The sequence below is a fragment of the Geotrypetes seraphini genome, chromosome 1 (assembly GCF_902459505.1).
Source record: "Geotrypetes seraphini chromosome 1, aGeoSer1.1, whole genome shotgun sequence".
NCBI classification, from domain to species: domain Eukaryota; kingdom Metazoa; phylum Chordata; class Amphibia; order Gymnophiona; family Dermophiidae; genus Geotrypetes; species Geotrypetes seraphini.
Window position 1 is genome coordinate 341182649 of NC_047084.1, and position 27579 is coordinate 341210227.

A 27579-nucleotide genomic window follows, 5' to 3' on the forward strand; every position below is an offset into this window, starting at 1 on the left:
TGCGGTCTCACGAGACCATTTTTGTTTATGGCTCTGCATGGGGCATGAGAGTAGGAAGATTGCTCCTGCCCCGCTTCACTGTTAGACCACCGGGCTTTAAAAGTAAGGTGTGGAGAAGTCCGGGAGATGGGAGGGAGGCAGGGGTGGGTCAGAGTCTGCCCTAAAGTTATTCATGATTCTTTCTTATTCCCGGTCTGGTTTTGCCTCTAATCTGTGTGAATTTGGAGGGAGAAGTGTATCTCTTTTCTCTTTGATGGATATCTTTCAGAAGGTTTGAAAATTGCCTAAATAGTAGCTGAATATCTCTTTCTAATAAATACATATTGTTGGAAAATCAGATATTTGGATTCTGTTTCCTCTTATAAAGGGATGAATTGATAATAATAATAATAATAATAATTTTATTTCTTATATACCGCTGTACCATGAAGTTCTAAGCGGTTTACAGTAGAAACAGAAGAAATGCAATAAGTAAGATTAATTAAGATGAAGAGAGAGTACTTAGAGTTCCCTGACTGTCCCAAAGGCTCACATTCTTGCTAAAGTACTTGAGAAAAATAAATTAGTTAGGTTATAAACATAGAGTAGAAGAAGGTAGGAAAACAGTTCTGTAAGTAAATGCAATTCCAGTCATCCTAAATCTGTATAGTCTTGTATTAAAGTGTAGATCTTTAATTCACTGATGGATTTTAAAAGTATGAAAACTATTTTTTTGTTATTGTTATCAGATTCTTGTTTATTCTGTTGGGTCCTAAGGGCAAAGCCAAGTCCTACCATGAGATAGGCCGATCCATCGCCACCCTGATGTCTGATGAGGTAGGCTGCACAAGTTTCTCATTGTTGTTCAGAAATGCACAAAATCATTTTGTACTGCTGTGAAAAATTTATTATAGTTTTTGGATGCCTGATGTTCTTAGATAAAATATTTTGCTATTTTATTGTAATGATTAGAATTGTGTAGAGGTTTTTTTTTTTTTTTCTTTCTTTCTTTTTAGATACGTTTTATTGGCAATATACTGTAGAAACATATACATTTTTTATATGATCCTTGAGGCCCTTGTTCCACACACAACACCACAACATTTGCCAAATTTCCCATCCAACATTAACCCTCCTTTTTACTAAGCAGTGGTAGAGGTCTCTATCGTGGTCTTTGTGCTAAATGCTCTGAAGCTGCTCCAATGCTCATAGAATTCGTATGAGCATTGGAGTAGCATCAGAGCATTTTGTACACTGGGCCATGGTAGAAACCTTTACTGTGGTTTAGTAAAAGGTGGTGGTGGTGGTAGGGGAGGCTGTTTAAATAAATTTAAAAAAAGAAACACGGGACAAATATCAAACAATCAAAATGTGTAAGTATCAGATTCAGGGTGTCCAGTGATCCAGGTTTAATTATGTAGTATCAAATAGCTAAAATTATGTATACATATAAATGGTAAGTAGTTATGAAGTACTTGTATGAAACCTAATATGCTCATATATATGTAATTCTAACAGAAAAATATGAGTAAAATCTAATCCAAAAAGAGAAAACTTATGCACTACTTCTGTGTGCATCTCAGTTGTGGCAAGCAGCAAATCAATCAAGCACATTTCTTGTAACATAGCTTTCCTGTTGGAGGAAATCTGTTTTAAAATAGTTTCTTTTGCTTGTCATTTAAAAACAAATGAACAGAACAAACCTAAAAAAGCTACCTTAGCAAAAAAAACAAAACAAAACCCAAACAAGCAAAAAAACCCCCCAAAACTACCCCAATTATGAAAGCTCTCACAATTCACTCAACATGTAAAGTGTAGAGGTTTCAATAAATTGTAAGAACATAAGAATAGCCATACTGGGTCAGGCCAATGGTCCATTGAGCCCAGTATCCTGTTCCCACAGTGGCCAATCCAGATCACAAGTAGTTGGCAGAAACCCATATGGTTGCAACATTCCAGGGCAAGCAGAGGCCTCCCCCATGTCTGTCTCAATAGCAGACTAGGCGGAGCTTACAAACATCACAACCGTTATGAAAAATGATCCCACATTAACATCTCTGATCATGAGTGTGCTTATGTGCCCCTATCATCATTATAGTGTCCCAAAGTTTTATTTACCAAAGTTGTGGGAGTTGGCCCCTGCCAATATAATATGCTGTGCCTGGTTTTGAAGCACTACATGAGGAGAGACCTAAAATCCTTCATGAGCTATTATTGCCTTATATTCCAGAAAAAATGTTGCCAGATTGAGTACAACTTTGAAACAATAGGCAGTGGTCATTTGTGGTTTGGTTCTTTTGAATTAATCACTTTTAGAATTACGAGAGAGAAGAAATGATCTCTCTTGCTGGAAAAGATAAAAACACTGCTATTTAGGTTGATGAACTAAAGAAGTGGAACAACATTACAGATGGGTAGAGTAGGTAAATTTTATCCATGGGATGGAGAAATTTTAACTAGAGATTTGTAACCATTTTTGCACTGAAGTGTGCACAAAATAAATAAACACTGAGGCCCGGATTCTGCAAAAGTGCATCCCAATTGTAGGCAGCTGTAGGCTCCCAACCCCCCGATTGCTGGCAGGAGGGGGCACCCTCCTGCCGGAAGAAGACCCCCCACTACAATCGCTAGCAGGAGGGTGCCCAATCCCTCGTGCTGGAGGATGTCCCCCCACTAATCCCCCCACTAACCTTTCAACATTGGCCAGCTGGGTCTTCCTACTGTCTGTCCAGCAGGTCCACACTGTTGAAATGAGGCGGGCCCATGCCTTTCCGGCCCATCCCTGATAAGCCTAAGGCCCGTCTGTCCAGCCAACGTTGAAAGATTAGTAGGGGATATTAGCGGATGGGCGGCCTTCAAGCAGGAGGGGTTGGGTACCCTATACAGAACCCTATACCCTCCTGGGCATCCTATACAGAATCCGGGCCTAAAAGCAAGCTGCATCTCACAGTTGTTATCACATATGAAATAGCTTTGTCAAATACAGTATATTCACATTGCTCCTCACTCCTTGCCAAACTTCACTGGCTCCCAAGAATCTCCAGAATCCATTTCAAATGTTCCTGCCTGGCTTTCAAGATCATTCACGGAATCCTGCCTCCTCTTATCCCACTGTCTTTCAACTCCTCCAGTCCCGACTCCTCCAGAACTGCCCAAAGGCTTAAACTAGCCTTCCCCTCTCCATGCGGCATCCACTATTCAGGCAAACTGGGAAAATCCCTTCTCTTCAAAATCACAGGTCTTTGGAACGACCTCACCACCCCGCTGCGGAACCTGAGCTCCCTTCAGTTATTCCGCAAACAACTGAAAACCTGGCTTTTCAGCAAATTGTAGCTCTATCCTTCTCCCCTTTCTCTCCCCCCCTTCTACACATAAGTTCATGTAATCCTTTTTCTTCTTCTCTACTCACTATTTTAAGTTCTTGTAAACCGTGTCGAGCTCCATTCTCATGGAGATGATGCGGTATATAAACTTAAGGTTTAGATTAGATTAGATTAGATTATTAATTGCCCTTTTGCTTTTGCACTGCAAAATTTGACACATCTAAATACCCTGCAGCATCAGTACCATTAAGGGCACATTGCCTTAAAAATTAGCCATAGCACAACGAGCTATACTTTGGGGGTCGTTTACTAACAGTATATGCTAATACCATTGAGCTTTATCTATCGCAGAGCTTATTTTATGCAGTGTCTGTAGTAGGTAATGTTTGCTTTTAGTACATGCTAAAAAATGACCACCTTTGTGATGCAGCAGTTGCAAGTTTGATAGCAGGTATCTGTAGAAGTAAGATAAAGGCGAGCGTGTGGCACAGTGGTTATAGCTACAGCCCTTAGCACCCTAAGGTTGTGGGTTCAAATCCCTCGCTGCTCCCTATGACCCTGGGCAAGTCACATAATCCCCCCATTGCCCCAGGTATACTAGATAGAGTTTGAGCCCACCGGGATAGATAGGAAAATTTGATAAAGTACCTGAATGTAAAAGCACTTTGGATATAAGTGGTATATAAATAAATATAATAAAATAAATATTTAATGACAAGCACTGAACTGTGGTCTTTAATCAATTACAAGTCTATTTAAAACTGAACTGCATGTTGCAAAAGGAATTGTGTTATACTGGAGAATATAGAATTGCTATTGTAAGGGTCATTGGCCTCTGTGTAATGAAATCAATTACTTTAACCTAAGAAACTGACCTTTCCTTTATTGACCAACATTGTCATTACAATAACAAATATATCAACATCATTAGGAAAGGTCTTGAGATGTATGCATGTATAGAACTGCGAAACCATAGCACTTCTGTCCCCCTAGCCCTCTCCCCTACTCCCCAAATCTATGTAGGCCATCCCGAGAGAGAGCACAGTTTCCCGTTACAGCCTTGAAAACCATTGCAACATCATTATTCCACTGAGTCTGGGTGGTGCCTCCATGCTGTCCAGTTGTAGTATGTTTCTCATATTTTGTGAAATGTAATTATTGTATTTCATCTAAGTACTGTTAGTTTGGATATTAGATTAATATGAATAATAAATATAAATGAATAAATAAAGATATATAAAAAAAAAGATTAACATGCTCCAATGTCACTATTATAGTACTGAGATCTGGAGGATGCTTTTGTTTCCATGCTGCAGCCACCGCTATAAATGAAGCAGTAAAAATATGGGTGGCCAGCTTTTGCTCTTCATTTGTAAAGCCTGGATCTGGAAAATTGAATAGACAACATTCCATCAAGGTGGGGCAGTGCATCTAAACAGTCCAACTAGTTAGTTCCTCCCCAAAAGTTTGAGCTTCGAACGTGACCACCAAATATGTTGCCTCTAGCCACACTGCCTGCAGTGCAGCCCTTCTCCTGTTCCATAGATGTGCTGAAGTGGGAGAGTAAACACCATCTGTAATGCATCTTATATCCATTCTCTATAAAATTGCTTCCAAGTGACAATTTAAAGAGGTGCATGTATGTTTTCTCCCAATTCTTAGGTTCAAATGATTTGCCTAACTCTTTTTCCCAAGTTACTCCAATTTTTTGAGTACAGAAAAGGGGAGTACTAAGATCGTGGAGAAGTTTCCAGAACCTTTTTTCTAGCAGGCTGAGCGAACAACCAGGAACTTGGATACCTGAGAAATTGTGAGGGTGTTTAGAGATACTGAAACCATCTTTCACCCCCATTTTTCCATCAAGACCGTCATGTGAACAAAGTAGGGGCTACCTGAATATTGGCATACCTGAGATGCCTGTATGTATATGCTTGTTGGACAATGAAAGAGGTCCCAGTGTTTTGACATCATAGCCACATAATAGCACACTTCTAGATCTATCCACATGCACTTGGGCATAAGTGGAGACTCTTCTGTCCTTAGCAAATTGATATACCTACCTTGTGCCATTCCATTGAGAAGTCGTTTGAACTTCTACAAAACCCCTTAAATGTGATCGTGCACTCCCCTTTCTCCCCTATGACTGAGAAAGGATAGTTAAACTGTGAAATTTAGCAAACAGGTTTTCAGTTAGTGGTATGGAGGTAATCAGGTAGAATTAAATATGGAGACTGCCTTTACCTGTCTCTAGCAAGAAAATAAATAAATAATCTTTTTAATAGGGATCAGTGTTAAAGAGTTTTGATGTTTAGCAATGAACTTTTGTATAGCTCACCTATAAATGCAGTAAATAATGTGTGAAGATGTTGCTGAACAAAATGGTCTTTTGTGTTCTTTAGGTTTTCCATGACATTGCCTATAAAGCAAAAGACAGGCAGGACCTGATTGCTGGAATTGATGAGTTCCTGGATGAGGTGATTGTTCTTCCACCGGGCGAGTGGGATCCTACCATCAGAATAGAGCCTCCTAAATCCCTGCCTTCTTCAGATAAAAGGTAATTGCTGGTTCAGACTGAAGATCCATGAAGCCCAGTATCCTGTTTCCAACAGTGGCCAACCCAGGTCCCAAGTACCTAGCTAGATCCCAAGTAGTAAAACAGATTTTATGCTGCTTATCTTCCCTTTTCCCATAAATTTTTTTATTGAAATTTTGTATAATACCATACAATAAAACAGGAGAAACAAATTGCTTATAACACTATTAACACAAAACTTAGGATATTAAGAGACAAAATCATTGAAATAAACTCTCTCCTCATCCACCCATCCCATTTGTAGAGAGTGAAAACCTAACATCTATCCATACATCCATACCCACATACATCTCCATTCTCTCACTACAATTCAATTGTTATCTGCAAACTCTTGTACAGTCACCCATAATAATCTAAATTTAGCCCCTTTACCTCTTTTTTCCATTATGACCACCTCATATTTCCCAATTAAACACACTGAATTCCACCAAAATTGGAAAGATAACAAGGATGCATTTTTCCAAGTTTTCAAAATGGTTTGGATTGCTACAGCTGTAAGTATAGCTACGGTACTAGTTTTTTATGAATATTAGTGATATCAACTGAAGTAGAGAGATTAAAGATCACTCCAGCGTATGTTGAATTTGGAGAGTAAGATGTTAGTCTCTCATGTTAAGATTGGGGCAAAAATGCTGTCTGTAGCAGGTGCCAAGCTTTGGAATGCCTGGTATTCTGCATTTTTATGATGGGAGACTGAATTTTAAGAAAATGTTGAAAACACAATTATTTGTTAATGCCTTCATGTGCTAATGCTATTTGCTGCTGAAGCCTTACCGTCCTATAAATGTTTTTTTATGGGATTTTGACTTTCATCTAGTTTGATGAATTAAAAAAAAGATTTTAATAATGATACTGTCAGTTAATGTTTTATTGTGTTTGTTTTGTCAAAACATGTTTCAGTATTTTTAATATGTATGCATGTAATTTTGTAAACCGCATAGTTTTTATGCGGTATATAAATTTTTAAATAAATAAATTTATATGTAATAATGTTTGAACATGACTCCACGCCTGTTGCCAGAAGTCATGAGTCATAGGTCAATAAAGTAACATATGATCTAACATTCCTTTTTCATGTCCACAAGACCAACATAAAGATTGTTCATGGAAGCGGACTGACAAATATCGGATGCGTTTAAGGAACATAAATTGCCATTGATCATCAGATATAGACACCATTAGTTCCCGTGACCATATATCACATAAACCATCAGTGTTTCTTTTTCGCTGTTCCAAATGTACCAGCATTTTATACCAGTTTGATGCTTCATGACCTAACCCCTATATTTTTTTACATATTGAAATAATACTTGGTTCTGGCGAACTTCATGGGATTTTTATGATGGCATGCCTAAGCTGCAACCATTTGAAGCTATGCAAAAATCTAACTTGATGACTAGCATGTAATTCTGAAAATGGCTTCAAACATCCTGACTGCACTATGTCTGATAAGGTGTATATACCCAGTTCCATCCATTCTTTCCATATGATAAGCTCCCCATCGATACAAATATTCCCATTGCCCCTTAGAGGACAGAGAATTGATTTTCCAAAAGGAGTATCCAACTGGGAATCAATTTCAGCAAGTGCCCTCTGGGTAGACTTTATAATAGGGTTTCATTTCAAAAATTGTGGGAGCACAACACTAATTAGAACTTGCGTACCTTTTTTAACTTCTCCGGCTTGAGCAGCATGCCCATGTCGGTATCGGCTTGCCCTTTGATGTCACATCCTAGGCAAAGGACCCAGGAGTGACGTCAGAGAGAGCGCCATTGCTGAAGCGGGCAGCAACCTCAAGCCGAGGAAGTAAAAAAGGTACGGGGGACAGCAAGGGGTGTGCACGTGGCAAGGAGAGAAGTAGTGGGGGGGGGGGCAGAGAGGAGGAGGGGTGCTGCGCCCTTAGGAAGACCGTGCCCAGGGCGGACTGCATCCCCCTTACTAAGCTACTGTGCCTTTGTAATGTTTGCCTTTAGAAGCAAATCTAACTCTACAAATGACTAGGCTCATTAAAGGAGAACATGTAATTTTCCCAACCCTGTCCTGGAGGACCACCAGGCCAGTCGGGTTTTCAGGATAGCCCTAATGAATATGCATGAAGCAGGTTTGCATGCCTGGCACCTCCATTATTTGCAGATCTCTCTCATGCATATTCATTAAGTCTAGCCTGAAAACCCGACTGGCCTGGTGGTCCTCTAGGACAGGGTTGGGAACCACTGCATTAGATAGAATGGGAGCCCACTGGGACAGATAGGGCAATATGATACAGTACCTGAATGTAAACCACTTAGGATATAAATGGTATATACACTTCTCTCTCCGTATTCGCTGTGATAGGGGATTAACAGACCCGCGAATACAGAAAAACCACAAATAACTTTTTCATATGTTATTCGCTGTTTTCTATTAAAAACCATCGGGAATATGGTGAAACTGCAAATAGGAAGTTTTTCTTCACCCAACGGGTGGTGGACACCTGGAGTGCGCTTCCAGAGGGCGTGATAGGACAGAATACGGAATTAGGGTTCAAAAAGGGGATTGGACAATTTTCTGAACGAAAAGGGGATAGAGGGGTATAGATAGAGGACTACTACACGCCACGTGAGTTGACTGCTGGGCACGATGGACCTCTGGTCTGACCCAGCAGAGGCACTTCTTATGTTCTTAACATGGTGGGAGACCTGGCCTGTTCCTGAAGGAGAGGCAAAACCAGGTGAAGAAAGTGCTGGGAATCAGCTATTTTTCTCTGTAAATGCTTGGAATTAATGATTTCTCTATGCAAGCTGACATAATTGGGGGGAGGAGCCAGCAAGCTAAAAGCAGCAAATAATTGAAACCGCGAATACGGAGGGAGAAGTGTAAATGCTTACATAAATAATTTAAAAGTCTGTATTATTTAAGATGTTTATGGAATTTATATATGTAAATTGGGGAGGATTTCTTCTATTTAACTTTATTGCAATCTGCACTAATGTCTTTTGACATTGTAGCGGAATATAAATTTTTATATTGTGTTGTCTTGTTATAAAAAACTGCACTGGCTGCCAATGGAGGCAAGGATCATCTTCAAATTTACTTGCCTCTGCTTCAAAATCTTAACGGGCTCGTCTCCAATCTACCTGTCAGATCACTTCGAACGTTCAGGCCCCACCCGCACACGTAATGCCCACCTGTTTGCCTTCCCGTCCCTAAAGGGCTGTGTCTACAAGAGATTCCTTGATAGATCTCTGGCATTCCAAGCAGGCAAATGGAATAAATGTCTAACCACTCTCATTTCTAACTCACCCTCCTACCAAACTTTCAGGAAATCAATCAAAACCTTTGATAAATTTCTCTGACTCCCTCCCTGCCTTATAACCCTGCTTTGTATCTCCTATATGCCTCCGGATATCCTGACTACTCCCGACTTGCTAAGTTAAGCTGATTGTCTTGTTTGTAACATCGCTGTCTATGTACAGTCTCTTATTCTGTTAACCGCTCCGAACTGTTATGGTATTGCGGTATACAAAAATAAAGTTATTATTATTTTTATTATTGTAGATCTTTTCTTATTTCCCATAAAGAAGCTACTGGCTCAAATATAAGGAAATATGTGTTTTGCTCTGCTTATACAAACTATTATTGGAAGGAGGCTTCTAATAACTTATTTTCATTCTTAGTACACACTGTATAAGGTAGCAAATGCTCCTTCATGATGTTTCATAAATAAGTCATTCACTAACCTATTAAATTCCTTGCTGTATTAAATTATGTAGCCTTAACTGTGAAATTACCATATCAATTACAGTATTTTAATACTGCAATTATTTATTTAAAAAAATCGCCATTAGCATAATATGCATGCTGATTTCTAGTATGTGTCCGTAAAATTTTCTTTTGAATCCATTGCAAGGAAGAAATGAACCATTCTGTTTCAGTGTTAATTAGTTGTCCATTCAAACCTCTGTTGCTTCCAGTCTTCTGGAGCAATACCTTTTATGGGTCAGATGGCGAGATTCCATGGTAATCCTCTTCAGTGGGATATAAAACATTGCCAATCCCCCGCAAGTGCTGGCATATACTATAATCATACTTACACTAACAGTATATTTGGTGTTTTATTCTCTAGACAACAGGGAGGGGAATTTCAAAGCCATTTGCTTGGGTAAGACATAGCTTTACATGTGGGAATGGACTTTATAAAATTGCCCTTATATTTGGGTCAAAGTATATATAAAGGGGCAAGTCTATATCATAGGTGCTAGCATTTACACTCCCAAATGTTTGGAATGGAATTTATAACCCTTGGCCTCCTATGGTACCCTATGGCTGGTTTTGTGCACAGGAGGCAGGCTAGAAGAGCACAATCAGGTAAAAAGAGGGTAAGTAGGACAAATAGAAATTCCCCCTTTATTAGTATATTCAGGGTTCTGATCCCCAGAACTATATGTATAGAGGTAACCAGCTGCTTAGAGAAATTCTTTGCCAGCTCCCACAAACCGGAGAGAGACAGATTGCTTCTCCCTACTCCAAACTGCTCACTTCCCCTTCTCAGTCCAACTGCAGTTCTGTTTCTCTCTACACTGTTCTCAGGTTAAGCCCCCCCCCCCCCCCAGAATCTTTCAAAACAACCATTCTGTTACATCCACTCAGGAGTCCGTACATATGGTCATCAATCTGTTCCCATGAACTGGACTTGCAGAAGTGTAAATACTTAACATTTTTTTTATCACCAGCCATATGGAGGCAGAGCCCCCTTTCAGTTTCCTTTCTGCAGGCGAACTGTGCTGTGGTGTTCTGCTTTGCTCTGCTTAGTTTTGTTTTCTTTTCACCCTAAGTTCATTTTTTCTGAGGCTTTGGTGCCTTGAAACCCCCATATGTGGGTATCCTCTGCCTGGACACAGCTAGACAACACCTCAGCACAGGCAAAAAAATGCTGATTATTCAACTAGATCTCACCGCAGCATTTGACCTGGTAGACAACGACATACTGCTACAAATACTAGATACAATAGGAATCACAAGCAAAGTACACACATGGTTTCAAGGATTCCTACAATCCAGGACCTACAGAGTAAAGACAAACAAAGAAAAATCTGAACCATGATCCAACCCCTGTGGCGTACCCCAAGGATCGCCATGATCCCCAACACTCTTCAATCTCTACATTGCAGTCCTCGGCACCTGCCTAGACAAAATAGGCTTAACCTCCTATAGCTATGCAGACGACATTACCATTCTCCTTCCTTTTGATCAGCCAACGCCCACCATGACAGACACACTAGAACTCTAGAAACAGTGGCAACATGGATGAAAGACCATAAATTAAAACTGAACCCAGACAAAACAAAATTCATACTTCTCAAAAAAATAAAACCCCAACCATAACAAACCTATTAATAAACTCAATCACATACCTCATTCAACCCACTCTAATTCCCACTCATTATGGGAATGACGATAGACAGATGCTGCACCATGCAACCACAAATCAACAAAACAATACAGAAATCATTTGCGGTCATGAGAAACCTAAGGCAAGTTTGAAAATTCTTCGACAGAAAACAATTCCAGCTCATAGTCTAGTCCCTAGTCCTAGGTCTCTTTGACTACTGCAACAACCTATATCTCCCCTGCCCTGCAACAATGATAAAATAACTACAAACAGTACAAAACACAGCCCTGAGACTAAACTATTCACTAAGAAAACATGACCATATCACCGAGGCATACCTCGACTCACACAGGCTCCCAATTCAAGCAAGAATACTATTTCTTTTTTTCTTTTTTTTGTAATTCTTTATTCATTTTCAAAATTACAATAACTGTTATATATATTCAAGAATACTATTTCAATTCTACTGTCTATTATTTAAATCCATAAATCGTGACAGTCTAGCCTACTTGAACAACCGCCTAATCCAAATTACCACAACCAGACACAGGAGAACCCAGACACCATTCACATACCCTCCAATCAGGAACATCAAACGGAAAAAATTGTACGATGGCCTTCTAGCCAAACAGGCAGCAAAACTAAACCACCAACTCTCCAATCTACTAATCGTGACCCCAGACTACAAAACTTTCAGAAAAGAAATAAAAACCCTGCTATTCAAGAAATCCATGAAGACTAACTAACACCGTATGAAACATTTCAATTCTCTGAAGCAACCCGCTCTACTCTGTAACATCTCTGGACATGTCCAGAAATCCTCTTCTGTAATCCGCCTTGAACCGCAAGGTAATGGTGGAATAAAAATCACTAATGTAATGTAATGTTCTGCTAAGTTGGACTGCAACTCTGCAGGGCAAGCCTTCGGGGTGGACTTGGGGAACCAGCCTGCTGTGTGTCTTCAGGGTTAGGGGTCCGTTCCCTTGGGAATCATCTCACCTTCTGAGTTTCTCAGTGGCTTGAGTGCAGACTGGGGGCAACCTGTGTAAGAACCCTCGGGGTATCAGGGTGCCAGCTGTGTAGTTTGCCATCCCCGTTGTGCTGCGGGGTGGGTCCGAAAATTCCACCTTTTTTTAATTAAGGAGACCGGAACTGAACCCAATACTCAAGGTGAAGTGAGCAATTCAGAGGCATTAATCTTGTTTACCATCCCTTTTCTAATAATTTCTAGCATCTTGTTTGCTATCTTGGCCGCCGCAGCGTATTGTCCATGATTTATATTCCGCAGATCCTACAATTCTATGCAGATTACAAATTATGCAGGTACTCAAGCATTTTTCCTTATCGGTCCCGGCGGGCTCACACTCTTATCTAATGTAACCTGGGGCACTGGGGGATTAAGTGACTTGCCCAGGGTCACAAAGAGCAGTGTGGGATTTGAACCCACAACCCCAGGGTGCTGGGGATGTAGCTCTAACCACTGCACCACACACTGACCCACAAGGTGGACCCTAGCATCCGGTAACTATGATTTGTATTATTCTTCCCAATGTGTGTCACTCTGCATTTGTCCACATTAATTTTCATCTGCCATTTGGATGCCCAGTCTTCCAATTTCCTAAGGTCTTCCTGCAGTTTTTCACAATCTGCATGCATTTTAACAACTTTGAACAGTTTAGTATCATCTGCAAATGTAATTACCTTACTTGTAGTTCCAATTTTGCAGATCATTTATAAATAAGTTATATAGCACCAGTCCCAATACAGATCCCTGCTGCACACCACTATTTACCCTCTATTGAGAAAAATGGCCATTTAACCCTACTCTTAATCCTCAATTCAACATTGCCTCCTATCCCACGGATGGATAAAAATCATGAACTTGTATCTGCATAATTTCTTAATGGCTCTATCTGTCAAGGAGCTGATGTAACTTGTTTATTTTAGAAAAGCAATATTTTTATTCTTTTGAAACTGGTGGAAGCTGGAAAAGGGTTGAGCATGTCTTTCTTTCAGTTTCTTTGGTGGTAAGATTTAACAAATGGGATTAAACTTGGCATGTTGTTAAATCTAGTAAATCGCAGATCAAATTAGCGTAGATGGGTTTAAGAAAAGGTCTGGACAAATTCATGGAGAAAAAACCCCATAAACTATTATTAAGGTAGATTTGGAGATTATTAAGGTAGATTTGCTAGGGGTAAGTAGCAAGGAAACTTGCTCGTTTTTGGAATCTTGTCAGGTACTTGTGACCTGAATTGGCCAATTTTGGAAATAGGATACTGGTCTAAATGGACTTATGGTCTGACCCAATATGGCAGTTGTTAAGTTCTTGGCAGTAGATGTTTATTTAACATGCATAGCTCATTTATATGTTTAAGATCTCAGAATTAGAGCACCCAATGAGATGAATAAAAATTATGTTTTCTGTGTTTCCAGTTTATTAGGCCACTGCCTTGAGCAAATCTCTTCATAAAATTGGGCAATAAATCCTAATAAATTCAATACATGAAACCCAAGCTCTTTCCTTTCTTTTTGCAATATCATTAGTTACATTAGAGAGAAGGGAAAAAGACATGGTTTGATGGTATAGCATAGCTGTACTGACCTTTTTATAGGGCCCAAAGTTAACGTGGGATCTTTCTGTCACAAACACTTTCTCCCCATCCCTCTCTTCTCCCCTAGCCTGACTCCAGTGTACTCTTTGCCCCCCCCTCCCACCCACTAGCTGGACTTGGCTTTCTTTCCTCCCACCCCAGCCAGATTCTAGTACCCTGTCTCCAGTGTGTCTCCAAAATCTTTCTAACATCTTGAGGTTGGTAGTTTTTCTCATCCACATCCAGACCACTTCCTTTTATCCCCGCCAGCCTACCCTAAAGCACTTCCCTTTTCTCCCCCTGCTATCTCTGAGAAGTTCTTCCTCCTACCCTTATAGGCTGATTAAGCCACAACAGACAGCTTCCTTCAGCTCAGAGGGGCAACTGTCTTCTGGCCACAAAGGCAGTGCCTTCTTTCTGACTGTGTGGGTTGTAAGTGGAGGGCCTGAGCTGAGAGTGAATGGGCTGTCTTTGATGTACCTTAAGTTTTTGCACTATCACTATATGGTAACTATTGGTATGTGTAAAGTGATTTCATAAGTGCTTTGTACCAAAAATATATAGTTCAGGAATAGTGAATACTTCTAATAATTATGTTCAAACAATAATTTTGGGGTGTAGCTATCAACATAGACTATCCTTAAGATGTATTATTGTACCACTAAGTCATGCTATTTTAGCACAGGCTCCATTTAATGCAGTGAGATCGAGTTACTAATAACTAGGGTTAACAGTAAAATAATACATTTTAATGTTGGCCCTTGTTGATGAATTTCCTCTTTTGTGTTCTGTAATATCTATATTATGTGTGTCTCTGTCTCTTGCTGCTTCTGTTCACAGAAAGAACATGTACTCTGGCGGGGAGAGTGTACAGATGAATGGGGACACACCTCATGACCCTGGTCATGGAGGTGGAGGACATGGGGACTCTGAGGAGCTTCAACAAACTGGCCGGTCAGTGGGAAACTTTCTTACTTTTGGATTTTAGCTCTTTGCATAATACAGATCTTAGCTTACAGATATTCAAACCACAAATAATCTGATGGCATAATGGCTTTTCATATTCCTGCCTTAGAATGTGTCTATATGAAAACAATTATACTTATTTCTTTCATTTTCTAGTCTCTTTGATGCATAACTGTATTGTTGGTTCCAAGGTGCCGGCCAAAATTGGAAGAACTTCTATGCAGTGGCATACCTAGCATATGTGACACCCGAGGCCCATCATTTTTTGACACTCCCTCCCCATCTGTATGAAAACATGATTTTTAGTAACAATTAACACATCACACAAGAGGAAAAAGCAGCACATACTGTAGTGAGCAGTAGAACAAAATACAATTATTGTAAAACTAAACAAGCCAGACTAGTACAGATTGAGCCTGCACAATCATTGATAACAGAGAACCATGTCTTTCGTACACACAGAACACAGAAAACACCTTTGCTCAGTATGGAATATGTAATCACAAGCTAACCCCCCCTTTTTTTTTTTTTTTTTACAAAACTGTAGCATGGTTTTTAGCACCGGCCATGGCAATAACAGCTTTGACGCTCATAGAATTCCTATGAGCATCGGAGCTGTTACCTCCATGGCCGGCATTAAAAACTGCACTACAGTTTTGGAAAAAAAAAAAAAAAGGTGGGGGGGGGGTTTAAAATAGAAATATGTAGACAAAAGTTAAACTGAACCACCAAGAAGCTGGACTCTGCATACAATGCAACACCACAGAAACAGTGACACCACATGTCCCCTAATATTGTGCATAATATAAAGATAGCAGATGTAAATTTGAAAAAAATGGAGAAATAGAAACATGATGCCAGATAAAGGCCAAATGGCCCATCTAGTCTGCCTATCTGCAGTAACCATTATCTCTTCCTCTCTCTAAGAGTTCATCACTTTACAAATTAAGAAATAATCCCTCCCATAATGAAGTTGCGTAAGGGTTTTTTTATTGCAGGCCATGGCAGTAAAAGCTCTTACGCTCAAAGAATTCCTATGAGCATCAGAGTTAATATCATCACGACTGGTGATAAAAAAAAAACTTAATGCAGCTTCATAAAAGGGGGCCAAGGGGGGGGGGAATAAAACAAAAATGGAAAATAAGATAATACGATTTTATTGGACTAATACATTTTTCAATTAGCTTTCAGAGGCCAGAACCTCTTTTCTCAGGTCAGTAAAATACCCTACTGTTTCAGTATCCTGTCCTGACCTGAGGAAGGGGTTTTGGTTTCTGAATTAGTCAAAAATGTATTACAATTAGTCCAATAAAAGGATCACCTTACTTCCATTTTCTATTTATAAATATTTATTAGCACTGCTACAATACTACTTTATCCTAAAGCAAAAAAATAAATACACTGTCTTCTCTGGTTTCTGCTTTTCTCATCTTTTTGTCACTATCTTCTTTCCATCCACTGTCTACCCTCTCCCTGCCCCTTCTATATGGCATCTTCTCTCCTTGAAACTGTGTGCCTCCCCCTTCCATCTCTCCCTTCACCCCCATTGGTTTGGCATCCATCTTCTTCCCTTCCCTCTTCCAATGATCTGGCATTTCTCTCATCTCCTTCTTCCACACCCCCATAATCTGGCATTTCACTCTCTCCTCTCCTGTCCCTCCCCTTTTCTTCCCTCATCTTCCTTCTGAATGTATTTTCTGCATCTGTCCAGATTAAGTTCTTACTACCCTGTCATCAATTTCCCTTTTCACTGTCTACCTACAGCTTTCCCTCACCCCCTTCAGTATTTCACTACCTTAATCCTCTCCCCCCATCATGTGCCTCTTTTTTTTAATCTCCTCCTTCCATTATGTGCCCTTTTTCTCTACCCCTTCCATCCAGTATCTTCTCCTCTCTCTGTCTACTTCCATCCAGTGTCTCCCCCTCTCTCCACTTCCATTCAGTGTCTGCTTCCCTTTTTCTCCCCTCCCCACTTCCTTCCTGCATCTGCTCCCCTCTTTCTCTTTCTCCACTTCCATCCAGCATCTGCTCCCTTACCTCTCCCATCTGCACTTCCATCCAGCATAGGCTCCCCCTCTACCCTCCCCAATAACATCAGTGTCTGCCCTCTCTCTCCATCCACTTCTCTTCCATCAGCATCTGCCCCTTGTCTCTCCCCTTCCCCCCACTTCCATCAGCATCTACCCCCTTTCTTTCCCTCCAATCCAATTCCATCCAGTATCTTTCCCCCTTATGTCTCTCTCCCATTTCCCTGCACACCATTCCATAAGTATCTGCCCCCTTTCTGTCCCTCCACCACCCTTCCATACCAGTATCCCTCTCCCTCTACTACCCTTCCAAACAAGTATCCTGCTCCTTTCTCTCTTCCTCCATCCCAATGCCATGCAGCAAGGTCACACGATGACTGATACTGCCGTCTCTGCTCTGGAACAAGTAAGTGACATCTGAGGGGGTGGACCATGGTGTATGGGGAGGTGCAGCAAGGTCCCGCGATGACTACGGCTGGCGGTCCACCCCCTCCAACGTCGCTTACTTGTTCCAGAGCAGAGCTGGCAGCCGCCGTCATTGCGGGACCTTGCTTCACATCCCCACGGCTGCCGACTCTGCTCTGGAACAAGTAAGTGACGTTGGAGAGGGTGGACCAGTAGCCATGGAGAGGTACAGGAAGGTCCCACACTTCTATGCTTTGTACAAAGAATTATTTGACTGCCAAAATCATGGGATCTGTGTATACTTTGGAAACTAAGCCATTCTAGATTACATTCTTCTTCTATATTTATGTACTATACTTACATTATTGTAAACCGAGTCGAGCACTTTTTTGACTGAAGACCCGGTATATAAAATTAAGTTTTAGTTTAGTTTAGTCATGTAAAATAATAGAAAGCATGTTATAAGATGATACCTTTTGGTAGCACGTGCATTATGATATGTCAGCATTCCTCCTATAATATAGTAAAACTATTGTCCCTCATTCCACCTTCAAAAAAGGTGATAAAATAATACTGTATGCACGGTGGAGCAGTATGGTGATTGCCATTGCAAACTGCTTTGTTGCAGGTCTGTGTTTTAAACCTTTGTGTGACATTTGGTTTGTTTTCTCTCCATTATGGACTGTGGATGCTTAGCTAGGTGAATAATATCACTAGGGGGTATTGATAAATAGCTGCTGTGTTAGTGTGCACTAATGCCCGGAATCTCTAACTGGCACTGATTTTTATAGGCGCTGGTAGGCGCTCAAGTTTAGTAACAAAAAAACAAAACAAAACCTGTTTATATGATGTTTTTAGCTGAGCTTCAAGGTGCCTAAAAAATTGGCACTGGAATTTCACCTTCATAGGTGCTTTAGGCTGCCTAACACCACTGTGGATGTGGCTAATGTCAAACGTGGCATTAGACGGCCTAAAGCGCCTATGGAGGCCCGATTCACATCAAAGGTAGGCACTGGAAATGTAGGCCTGGAAAACCTTGGCCTACCTTTGCCAGAGTTGCGATTCTGTACCCGGCACCATCGTGTGACTTGACACATGAAACGGCTGCCGACAATGGTGCCAGTTACAGAATCCAGGCCTAAATGCTATAAATTGTAAAATACATCTAAAGGCATATTTTTTCAATTGGCCTTTCCAAATTGAAGAAATGAGTATGCGAATGCAATCTGCATTTATGTAGTTATTGATTTTTTTTTGTTAAGAAAATTTTCAGTTTGTATTAATTTGTTAATTTTTAATAATGATATTTCGATTGTCATAGAATGTTATGAATTTTAGGAAAAAACCAAAACAACCCCAAAACCTCTTTCTTTTTTTTTATTATTTAATATTTATTGAATTTTTCAATATAATCAAGCATAAAACTTGTACAGAAAGGAAATTCAGCATGAAATTAATACAATTGAAAAAATATATAAAAGAATATCAAATATAAGCATAAATTTCTACTCAAGTCCTCAATCAGATCCAAGAGGGGTAATAGGCGAATCAAAGTAATTATATTTAAACCAAGCAATAACTAGTTGAATGAGATTAAAGCACCCTTTCTTAAACTAAGCACTTTCTTTCTCCAGAGATGCAGTTGAGAGAAAGGTTGTCAGTTGAGATGGCTCAAAGAAAACATATTTATGAGAATGATAATTAATAACACATTTACATGGATGTCGCAAGTAAAAGGTCGCCCCCAGAGATATAACACCAGGTTTCCTTAACAAAAATTCTCGTCTCCTTCTCTGTGTATCCCTAGCCAAATCTGGGAACATCTGAATTTTACAACCTAAAAATTCTTTGTGTTTATTTTTAAAGAAGAGTCTCAGCAACCAGTTTTTATCTGGTGCGAGAGCTACTGTCAAAAGTAAAGTGGCTGGGGTCACCAATTCTCTATCAGACATTTCCAAAATATTAGATATGTTCATTAAATCAGGTCCCATTTTCTGTTGTTGTTGGTCTTGAGTTTTATTTGGAAGGTAATAGACCTGCATAAATGGTGGTAACGACTCTTCAGAAAGTTCCAATACTTCCGTCATATAACGTTTCAACATTTCCCTTGGGGCTATCATAGAAACCCTAGGGAAATTTATCAGTCTGAGATTATTATTACGAGAGAAATTTTCCATTGCCTCCATCTTCCTTCTTAGGTTAGTATTGTCTTTAATTAATGTCTCAGTAATTTGTTGGGAGACTTTTAATTCTTGACAGACATTCTGTACTGAAGTTTTTGAGTCCTCAAGTCCAGTCTTTAAATTTTTAATCTCAATTTCATGGTTATTAAGTTTCTTTTCTAATTGTTGTAGTTGTGGGTTTATAGATCTTGCCAAATTGGCCACAAGATCCCACAGAGAATCTAATGTAACCTCTCGGGGCTTCTCAATTTGAAAAGGTTGTAATTTTAATTTGGTTAGCTCACCCTCTGGCAGCGTGTCTCCTACGGCAGTCTGTCGAATTCTCTCATCCCCCACCGCTTCCTCCTCAGTCTCCTCGCTCAGACTCCTCTGCACCGGCAGGGAGTCCTGCCACACAGTTCCCCCGTTGTTCTCCTTAGCCTCCGGGAGGAGGTGAACTCCGACCTCAGGAAGTACCTCCTCTCGCGGGGAACTGGTTGACTGAGGGCGTGGGGGAGGTGCCCTTACTTCGGGGCTCAACGATGTCTCCGGCCCCATGGAGAGCGACACAGATGCGCCTCCACCATGCGTCTCCTGCGGGGAACTCCCCGAAGCTGTCGGCGTGCCCTGCATTCTCCTCATCAGCTCCTCGATGTTTCCGAAGACGGCCGTTCTGGAGCGCTGCGAGGTTCCAGCAGCACTGCGTCCCCTCCTCTTCGGCATTATAAACCAGGTAAATAGTTGCAGTAGACAAAGATATTTTAAGGAGCTTCAGGGAGAGTGAAGCTCAAACAACTCCTCGTGCGGCCCAAATCTCTTTCTTTTAATTCTTTCCTTTTCAATTCTTGAATGGAGTTCTTTTCTTAATTGATGTGAAATATATATTGCAAACCGCTCAGATCCTTTGTTGGCTGGTATGCGGTATATAAAGTTTTTAATAAACATAAACATTCCCATTTAGCATGTAGCACGGGCTAAATTGGTTAGCACCCCTTGATGAATTTTATACTCTGCCCTCCAACTGGCCTTACCAAATGCCTGTATGTGCAGCATCTAAGATTGGGTAATCTCTAAGGCATTTTATTAGTCATTAGTAGACTAGGTTGGCCATGCAGTATTTATCTACCATCATGTTTTTTAATTTTTTCTAAGCTTTTTTGCATTTTTCTTACCTTTTACATGTATTTTCAATTATTTTTTTTTCATAATCGTCAAGGTATAGTTTTCCCTGTACTTTCACACTTCTGTACATGGTATTCATTTTTAGACTGCTAGTGCTTGAAGTAGATATTAGGTGACACCCTCTAGGTCAGTGGTTCCCAACCCTGTCCTGGAGGACCACCAGCCAGTCAGGTTTTCAGGGTAGCCCTAATGAATATGCATGGAGGAGATTTGCATACCTTTCACCTCCATTATATGCAAATCTCTCTCATGTATATTCATTAGGGTTATCCCAAAAACCCGACTGGCTGGTGGTCCTCCAGGACAGGGTTGGGAAACACTGCTCTAGGTCAGATTCACAGGTTTCAAGCCAAGGTGTACATAGACTGGTGTAGTGTCTTTCTGTAGTGTCTCTTTATATTGGCACGTTCAGTTGATTTTTGCTAATGTTTTCTTGAATTGTTCTCTTCTTGTTCCATCATCTTTTCTCAGATTTTGCGGTGGACTAATTAAAGATATAAAGCGGAAAGCTCCATTTTTTGCAAGTGACTTTTATGATGCTTTAAATATCCAGTCTCTTTCCGCCATTCTCTTTATCTACCTAGCAACAGTAACCAATGCTATCACATTTGGGGGACTTCTGGGGGATGCTACGGACAACATGCAGGTTAGTGCAACACTTAATGTAAAAGTGATAACAGTTACTTGAATGCCCTTATAACATTATTTAGTAAACATCATGGTTGAAAAGTTCTGCTCATGAGAGTTTATTAGGGGGATTGGCACTTGTATGCCGCCTTTTGATAGTTTTATATAACCACATTCAAAGCGGTTTTACATACAGGTACTTCAAGCATTTTCCCCTATCTGTCCCGGTGGACTCACAATCTATCTAATGTACCTGAGGCAGTGGAGGATTAAGTGACTTGCCCAAGGTCACAGGGAGCAGCGTGGTGTTTGAATCCACAACCTCAGGGTTCTGAGGCTTTAGCTCCAACCACGAGCCTTGCCAGGAAAATGTTAAGCTCAAAAACAAGCTGTTGGACATTTGGAAATATTTACAAGGTGAGAAAGAGAACAGAAAGCAGACTGGTGAACTGGAGATCAGGTATAATGTCATTGTTGGGGTTTTTTTTAGGGAGGGGGCAGAAGGGGGGGAGCAGAGATCAGATATAGCATAAGGCCAGTGCTTAGAAGCTATTTGAGTGTGGGCCAGTATTCAGTGCAGGCATCCACACAGCTAAGAAGGAAGAAGGAATAGTTAGGACTGCCTTATGTGTGGTCCCATTTGTTTAGCTATGCGGGCACCAGTGCCGTACAGCTGGCAGGCACCCTCATAATTCCCCAATCCTGTCCTCAGAATGCCCTGCTCCAGCTTGGATTAGAGTTGGTTGGCTAATGCTAATGTTCAATGGCATTGCACTATTAAGGGCAGCAACTTTTTGATTGGCCCACTAAGTGTAATTTAAGCAGGAAGAAGCTTCTCCTGCCTGCTTAAATCACTTTGAATATTGGGCCCTATGGCCTTGATTCTCTTTTGGACACCGACATCGGCGGCCTCCTAAGAAGCGGCCGCTGATCGTGTGTCAATCATGCGTTGGCATCCAAAAGAGAATTGCATCCAAAATGTAGTCCAGCATTTTGCAGGCCTACATTTAAGGCATCTGTCTCATGTCTACGTAGACGCGTAGTGACGCTTAAACCCGCCAAAGTCTACTTCTGGGCAAAGCCACGCCCATGCCCTGCCTTGGGCATGCTTAAGTATTGCTATGTGTCTACGTATACATGCTTCGTAGGCCTACAAAGTGGGCATCCTGCCTAGGAGAGTTTTTCTAAAAAAAAGTATGTACCAATTGGCTGCCATCAAAAATTACAAAGACTAGGGGACACTCAATGAAATTGCAGGGAAATACTTTTAAAACCAATAGGAGGAAATATTTTTCACTCAGAAAATAGTTAAATTGTGGATCGCATTGCCAGAGGTTGTGGTAAAGGCGGATATCATAGCAGGTTGCTGGTGCAAATGTTTAAAAAGGAATAGAGCAGCTTTTAAATTGAGATGGAGGGAGGGGGGGGGGAAGCTGACAGTCACCCAGGAACTGATGTGGGGTATCCTTGAAGGATACTGTTGAATCAGAACATTTAGGGAGTCCCAACAGAGAGGTTCAAAAATGGTGAAAGAAAGCCAAGAGTGCTTAAGAGGGAAGCAGAGTAAAGATGTCAAGTTATCCCTGTCATCTTCTCAGCAGCCTGTAGATACAAAGAAAAAACACAATTTGAAGTGTCTGTATACAAATGCTAGAAGTCTAAAAAATAAAGTAAGAGAGTTAAGAGTATATAGCACTGAATGATGAAGTCCATATTAAGAATAGCATTATTGGGTCAGACCAATGGTCCATCAATCCCAGTAGCCCGTTCTCACGGTGGCCAATCCAGGTCACTATACTTGGCCAAAACTCAAATAGTAGCAACATTCCATGCTACCGATCTAGAGCAAACAGAGGCTTCCCCCATGTCTTAATAACAGACTATGGACTTTTCCTCCAGGAATTTGTCCAAACCTTTCTTAAAACCTGCTATGATATCCGCCTTTACCACAACCTCTGGCAATGCGATCCACAATTTAACTATTTTCTGAGTGAAAAATATTTCCTCCTATTGGTTTTAAAAGTATTTCCCTGCAATTTCATTGAGTGTCCCCTAGTCTTTGTAATTTTTGATGGAGTGAAAAATCGATTCACTTGTACCCGTCTGTTCCATTCAGGATTTTGTAGGCTTCAATCATATCTCCCCTCAGCCTTCTCTTTTCCAGGCTGAAGAGCCTAACCTTTCCAGTCTTTCCTCATATAAGAGGAGTTCCATCCCTTTATCAGCTTGGTCGCTCTTCTTTGAACCTTTTCTAGTGCTGCTACATCTTTCTTGAGATAATGAGACAAGAATTGAACACAATACTCCAGGTGAGGGCACACCATGGAACGATACATAGGATGCATAAGACAATGAAAGGAGAAGAAGCTTGGTTGCATGAAGAAAGGATAATACAGAATAGCAGAATTACAGTGTAGCAATGCACATAAGGAAATTGTTTACGGGATGGGTAGAGCATAAGTTTCCTGGTAGGGAATGATTTTGGGATCGTGTGGACAGGGTGCGAGGTAGGGGAAGTCTGGCTGATGGTAAAATTCTGTTAAATATTCTTGAGTCTGGCAAATGATAAACAGTTTCAAGTATCAAGTTCCTCTGTTGAAGAACGTGGGGCAAACTGCTTAAGGTTGGGAGGAGGGGTTAGGCAAAGATGTGAGTTTTTATGGCTTTCCTGAAATTTAAGAGACCCTCTAGGGATCTGATATGTGGGGGTAGATTGTTCCATAGGTTTGGTAGGAAGTGGGAGTAGAATTGTTTCCGGGCTGTTTGAAGCTGGAGGACGTTCCCAGGGGGAATTTGTAGGCGTATTTCACCCTGGGAACGTAGTGCTGATCTAGGAATGTAGTGTATGTGTGTGTGTGTGGGGGGGGGGGGTAGTTTTTGTGAGAGGTACCTGGATATCATGTTGTGAAGGGATTTGTATGCTAATATTAGGCCTTTGAAGATATCCAGTACAGATCTGTGAATAATTAGAGTGACCAGGGGGTCTGTACTGGCACCATTGTCATTTATTACAAAATGATCTTCAAAAAAGGAACAGTGAGTGTGGTGATTAGATTAACAGAGGAAATAAAATTATTCAGCTTATTATAAAATGAGTGGATTTTGAGGACAATTATGCAAGAGGACAATGCACACCCTTGTGATCTGCACCCAAAGTGGACCATCCCACCACCCTGACTTTGGTATGCCACTATGGGGAGTCACTATAATTGTGGTTAAAAGCAGGGTTTATAAACATCAGTGATTTACTATAAATGTCTATAGCACAAATCAAACATCAGGATGCCATTAAATGAAAGAGGATATACAGACACTTACTACTGGAAAATCTACCTTGTAAGTTATGACAAATTTATTTAACTGAGTAGGATTTTTCAAATAGACCATAATAATGTGATTTTCATGATGGAAATGTTTATTATTATTTTGGGGGCTATTTATATCATAAAAATCTGAATTTTACATGCATGATTGATATTAATTTTCTGTACTTTTGAATTGCACAAATGGGGGAATATCCTTAAAAACAAAAGGAATAGTGACGATTGTTCTACTGCTGCTGCAGCTGCTACTACTATTTCTAGAATGCTACCAGACATATGCAGTGCTATAGAGAGTCACAAAGGGGACAGTCTCTGCTCGAGTGAGCTTACAAGCTAAACAATCAAGACTAACAGGATGCCAGTGTAGGCGTTACAGTTCATTGAACTTCTTTGTGACCTCATAATCCCTTTTCCTGTATAAATTTGTATTTGATGCTGATGACTTTGGTGTATTGTGAATATTAGTGACAGTGCATCTGAATTTGTTTTATTTGTGGCTTTACATTCTCTATTTACTACTATCTTTATGTTTTAGGACAATTCTTGAAATATTGCTTGAAAAATCACATTAAAAATTGCTATCCTCTGGTTTTTGTTTTTTTTTTTTGTTTGTTTTTTTAGGGTGTTCTGGAGAGTTTTCTGGGTACAGCTGTCTCTGGAGCTGTCTTTTGCCTTTTTGCTGGCCAGCCACTTACCATTCTGAGCAGCACAGGCCCTGTCCTAGTCTTTGAGAGACTTTTATTTAATTTCAGCAGGTGAGTTGCTGGAGCGTGTGCTAATTGCGTATAACAATAAACCAATGAGAGAGAGCACCAAAGACTGAAAAAGGAAAATAGTCTCTGTCAGAATCTCATTCCACTTTAGTTAATTAATTAGAGCTTTTGATATGTGTGGACATACTTTGATAGTTTTGCCAAACAATCAGGTTTATTCTTTATTTCATCAAGAAGATAGGAGCGTTTTTTGGTCAATCTGTTGAATTTGTTTTTTTACTAATCAATTCCTAGTAATGACATATTTCTTTTAATATTGTACGTTATATATGTATTTTATTGTACACCGCTTTGCATTTCTGATTAAGCAGTATAAGAAATTTTTAATAAACCTTAAACCTTAGCGCGAACAAGGAGCATGACGTTCTCCTTAGTGCGCTCCTTCGTACGTCTCCAAAGTTTTCTTTTCTATTTCTTTCCTTTGGCTTTACTGTTCAGTCTTTTAATCCTGGATAACTCATCAAACCTTTCTGTCAATTGTGACTTACAATCAACTCTGTCTCGTATTCCTGTTTTATCCCAGGACAAGCAGACAGCATATTCTCACTGATGGGCAACATCACCGACGGAGCCCTGGTATGGATACTTGAAAAGTAAATCGCAACTTTAAGTTTAGAAAGTATGCGATTAGCCCGCACCGCGCATGCGCAAGTGCTTTCCCGCCTGACGTAGGTGTGCGGTCCCTCAGTTTTCTAGTTTCCGCGGAGCTAGTCAGATGCGTTTTCAACACTGAGTTGAATTTTTTTCTATTGCTTGCCTTCCCGCTCTCGCGGATTGTGGCTTTTTTGTCATAGTTCTTTCATTTTTTTCTTTGTCTTTTATTTTCTGTTTAAAAAAAAAAAAAAAGACTTTCTTTTTACTTTGCCATTGCGGTCTTTGACCTAGCGGGGCCTTATGGACTCTTTTCGCCATAGAGTTCAATTTGTCCGGGACGCAGGTCGAAGCTGCAGTGAGTCAAGTTCTGCCAACCTTGCTTAAGTCCTGTAAATGCACGGCTCCGATAATGGTGAGTGCCTCCTCTTCGGCCTCATCATCCCCGGACCATGTTGATCAGCCATCTGTACCAGCCAAAAAGAAGCAACAATACGGCACTTTCCCTTAAGCAGAAAATTGACAATCTGCTTCAGGAAGAATTAGGAGAGCATTTTAACATCTTGGTGCTGGTTCACTTTTCACCAAGCATGGCACCGACCCTCCAGGAGCCGGTCCAGTCTGAGTTGCTCATGGTGCCGACCACTTGTCTTAATGCTCCTCCACCGGTGCGGACATTCTTGACCCAGAACTCGAGCATTCTACTTCGGCACCAATCGTCCTCAGCCACATTTCGAGAGGCTACTTCAGCATGGTCAGGAAAAGTCTCCAGTTAATCCAAACATTTGGAGAGTTCGACACCGACCTCATCCTTTCAGAGATTCAGATTTATTGGGGGGATATTGAACCTGAAATGCCATCTACTACCAATGTGGATTCTTCTGTTTCTGGGTCATCTAGACGTTCACATACCAGAGCTTCTTCTTCAGAGAAACTTTCTTTTTCCAGAATTTTGCGACAGAGGGCATATGATCTGAATGTTTCGTTGGAGGCTGATTCCAAATACAGCCATTCTGAAGCAAACTTTCTATAAAAACCTGGAGACTCCTCTCTCTGTGCCAGTGGCTCCTAAACATTTTAAATCTCTTTATAAGGTGGTACCTTTGGCCAGTTTTGATAAACCTTAATTGCCCCATGAGTCTCTCGTGGTTGAATCTACTTTGAAAAAATTCCCAGTGTGTACTTGCCTGTTCCTCCTGGAAGAGAGGGTAGGACAATGGACAAGTTTGGTAGACGTCTGTACCAAAACTTAGTGTTGTCAAACAGGGCATCCAATTATACTTTTTTCTTTTCTTGTTATATGAAGTATCTTCATAAGCAAATTTCATCGCTTCAGCAATATATGCTGTCATGTAAAGCCAAGAAATTTCAATCTCTGGTCTCTACCTCTCTCCAACTTCGAAAGTACATGGTGAGATCTATTTATGATACTTTCGAACTCTCATCTAGAGCAGCAGCTATGTTGGTGACGATGAGACGTTTGGCATGGTTGCATGTTTCAGACCTTGACGTTAACCACCAAGACTATCTGGCTAATGCTCCATGCCTGGGCGATGAGCTCTTTGGAGCCTCCACTGACACTGCCACCCAAAATCTGTCCGCTCATGAGACCAGATGAGATGTGTTGGTTAAGCCCAAAAAGAAGCCTCCACCTGCTCGGCCT

The 27579-nt window shown here is 40.6% G+C and overlaps 1 protein-coding gene across 7 annotated transcripts in view; it reads left to right on the forward strand.

Annotated features, from left to right (window-relative positions):
- The window catches only part of SLC4A4 (solute carrier family 4 member 4), a 534858-nt gene that overhangs the window by 389655 nt on the left and 117624 nt on the right, over positions 1 to 27579 (forward strand). For all 7 annotated transcript variants that reach the window (XM_033961203.1, XM_033961239.1, XM_033961185.1 and 4 more), the window contains 5 exons: positions 729 to 816; positions 5702 to 5856; positions 14701 to 14814; positions 21074 to 21248; positions 25174 to 25307. In XM_033961203.1, coding sequence (XP_033817094.1) covers positions 729 to 816; positions 5702 to 5856; positions 14701 to 14814; positions 21074 to 21248; positions 25174 to 25307 — 666 coding nt within the window. The remainder of the gene's footprint in view (positions 1 to 728; positions 817 to 5701; positions 5857 to 14700; positions 14815 to 21073; positions 21249 to 25173; positions 25308 to 27579) is intronic.